We start from the raw sequence: 2,623 nt of genomic DNA, 5'->3' as shown, positions 1-2,623 counted from the left end.
CCGGTGCGGGGATTGCGGGAAGAGCTTTTCCTGGAGTTCCCATTGGGAGAGGCACCAACGGATTCACACCGGAGAGAGGCCCTACGAGTGTCCGGAATGCGGGAAGAGCTTCGGGAGAACTTCCCACCTTTACCGGCACCAGCGGACGCACGCCGGGGGGCAGCCGCACGTCTGCGCCGAGTGCGGCAAGAGCTTCAACTCCACGCTGCACTTCCAAAAACACCAGCGGGCGCACGGAGCCGGATCCCGGAAAAGCTGCGGCGAGTGCGGGAAATCCTTCGGAGACCCCTCGGCGTTGGCCAAGCATCAACGGATCCATGAGGAGGAATCCCAAAAAAGCGGGAAATCGTTCTCGGATCCGTCGGTGTTGGCCAAGCATCAACGGATCCATGAGGAATCCCAAAAAAGCGGGAAATCCTTGGATCTGTCGGCGTTGGCCAAGCATCAACAGATCCATGAGGAGGAATCCCAAAAAAGTGGGAAATCCTTGGATCCATTGGTGTTGGCCAAGCATCAACGGATCCAGGAGGAATCCCAAAAAGGCGGGAAATCCTCGGATCTGTCGGCGTTGGCCAAGCATCAACGGATCCATGAGGAGGAATCCCAAAAAAGTGGGAAATCCTCGGATCCGTCGGCGTTGGCCAAGGAGAAGTCGTTCCCGTGCCCGCGCTGCGGGCGGAATTTCGGGATGGGATCCCAGCTCCGGAGGCACCTCCGGAGTCACGGAGAAGAGGAAATGCCGGAAGGGTGAAAAGTAAAAAAAAAAAAAAAAAAAAATCGGGAATTCTTCCATGGAAAACATTCCCGACATCCCGGATGTAGTTTTGGGTAGGGTAGAGTAGGAAAAGTAGGGTAGATATGGGAAAAAGATGGAATTCCGGGCGGTTTTTCCCGGAAAAATCCCGCCCCGTGCTCGTTTTCCCAGGGAAAAAAAAAGAAAGAAAGGAAGAAAAGAAATTCCGCGGGATGGCATCGGAGAAAATCCCGGAATTCTGGGTGGTTTCACCTTTGAATTATCCCAGGTTTTCTGTCGTGGAGTTTTCCGGGGGAAAAGACTCCGGATCCGGAGGTTTGGCAGTTGGAAAAGCCGGAATTCCGGGCGGTTCCTTAATTTATTGTATTTATTCAGGAAGATCCCGAAAGCGGGAAGAAAAACTGGGAAAAAAGGAGGATTTCATCCCAAAATCCTCTCGGATCGGCCGGGATGGGGTGGGAGCCAGGCGGGAATTCCGGAGCTTTTCCCGGTGGTTTTTTTGGGATTTTTTTGGAATTCTCTTCCCGAGGCGAGCGGGAGCTGTCGTTTGTATTGTGAATAAAAAATAGATTTAGCGAGAAATTCCCGGAATTTCCTTGGAGCCCTTCCCGAAATGGGGGAAAAAACTGGGAATTCTGGGAATAATCCCTGGGAAAATCGGTTTGGGAATTCCTCGGGTGGCTCTCGGGAATTTTTTTGGGGGTATTTTGGGGAGTTTTTGGGCAAATCCTTGGGCATTTCCTCGGGAATTTTGGGGCATTTCCTTGGGAATTTTTGGGGATTTTTTTGGGAATTTTGGGGCAAATCCTTGGGCATTTCCTTGGGAATTTTTTGGGATTTTTTGGGTGAATTTCCTTGGGAATTTTTTGGGATTTTTGGGGAATTTTGGGGCAAATCCTTGGGCAATTCCTTGGGAATTTTTTGGGGCACATCAGGGAGTTTTGGGGGCAAATGCTTGGGCAATTCCTTGGGAATTTTTTTGGAATTTTTTTGGCATTTCCTTGGGAATTTTTGGGGCACTTTGGGGGGGTTTTGGGCAATTCCTTGGGAATTTTGGGGGAATTTTTTGTGGCATTTCCTTGGGAATTTTTTGGGCATTTCTTTGGGAATTTTTTGGGGTCACTTTGGGGAATTTTGGGGGCAAATCCTTGGGCAATTCCTTGGAAATTTTTTGGGAATTTGGGGGGCATTTCCTTGGGAATTTTTGGGCATTTTTTTGGGAATTTTTGGGGGCAAATCCTTGGGCATTTCCTTGGGAATTTTTTGGGGCAGTTTGGGGAGTTTTTGGGCATTTCCTTGGGAATTTTTTGGGGCGCTTTGGGGAGTTTTTGAGGCAAATCCTTGGGCAATTCCTTGGAAATTTTTTGGGAATTTGGGGGGCATTTCCTTGGGAATTTTTGGGCATTTTTTTGGGAATTTTTGGGGGCAAATCCTTGGGCATTTCCTTGGGAATTTTTTGGGGCAGTTTGGGGAGTTTTTGGGCATTTCCTTGGGAATTTTTTGGGAATTTTTTTGGCATTTCCTTGGGAATTTTTTGGGGCACTTTGGGGAGTTTTTGAGGCAAATCCTTGGGCAACTCCTTGGGAATTTTTTGGGCACTTTGGGGGGGTTTTGGGCAATTCCTTGGGAAATTTTTGGGAATTTTTTTGGCATTTCCTTAGGAATTTTTTGGGGCATTTTGGGGAGTTTTGGGGGCAAATCCTTGGGCAACTCCTTGGGAATTTTTTGGGGCACTTTGGGGAGTTTTCGAGCATTTCCTTGGGAGTTTTTTGGGAAATTTTTTGGGGCATTTCCTTGGGAATTTTTTGGGGCACTTTGGGGAGTTTTTGGGGCAAATCCTTGGGCAACTCCTTGGGAATTTTTTGGGGC

The 2,623-nt window shown here is 48.6% G+C and overlaps 1 protein-coding gene across 1 annotated transcript in view; it reads left to right on the top strand.

The window, feature by feature from the left end:
• The window catches only part of LOC108449202 (zinc finger protein 345-like), a 4,212-nt gene extending 3,435 nt beyond the window's left edge, over positions 1 to 777 (top strand). Inside the window, 1 exon segment of the mRNA XM_017744729.1 lies at positions 1 to 777. This exon segment is cut by the window's left edge and continues 14 nt beyond it. Coding sequence (XP_017600218.1) covers positions 1 to 751 — 751 coding nt within the window. The 3' untranslated portion in view covers positions 752 to 777.
• Positions 778 to 2,623: the final 1,846 nt, after the last annotated feature.

This window comes from Corvus brachyrhynchos, unplaced genomic scaffold, assembly GCF_000691975.1.
Source record: "Corvus brachyrhynchos isolate BGI_N302 unplaced genomic scaffold, ASM69197v1 scaffold1219, whole genome shotgun sequence".
NCBI classification, from domain to species: domain Eukaryota; kingdom Metazoa; phylum Chordata; class Aves; order Passeriformes; family Corvidae; genus Corvus; species Corvus brachyrhynchos.
The sequence above is the reverse complement of the archived record's forward strand: the minus strand, read 5'-3'. Positions and strand labels throughout refer to the sequence as shown.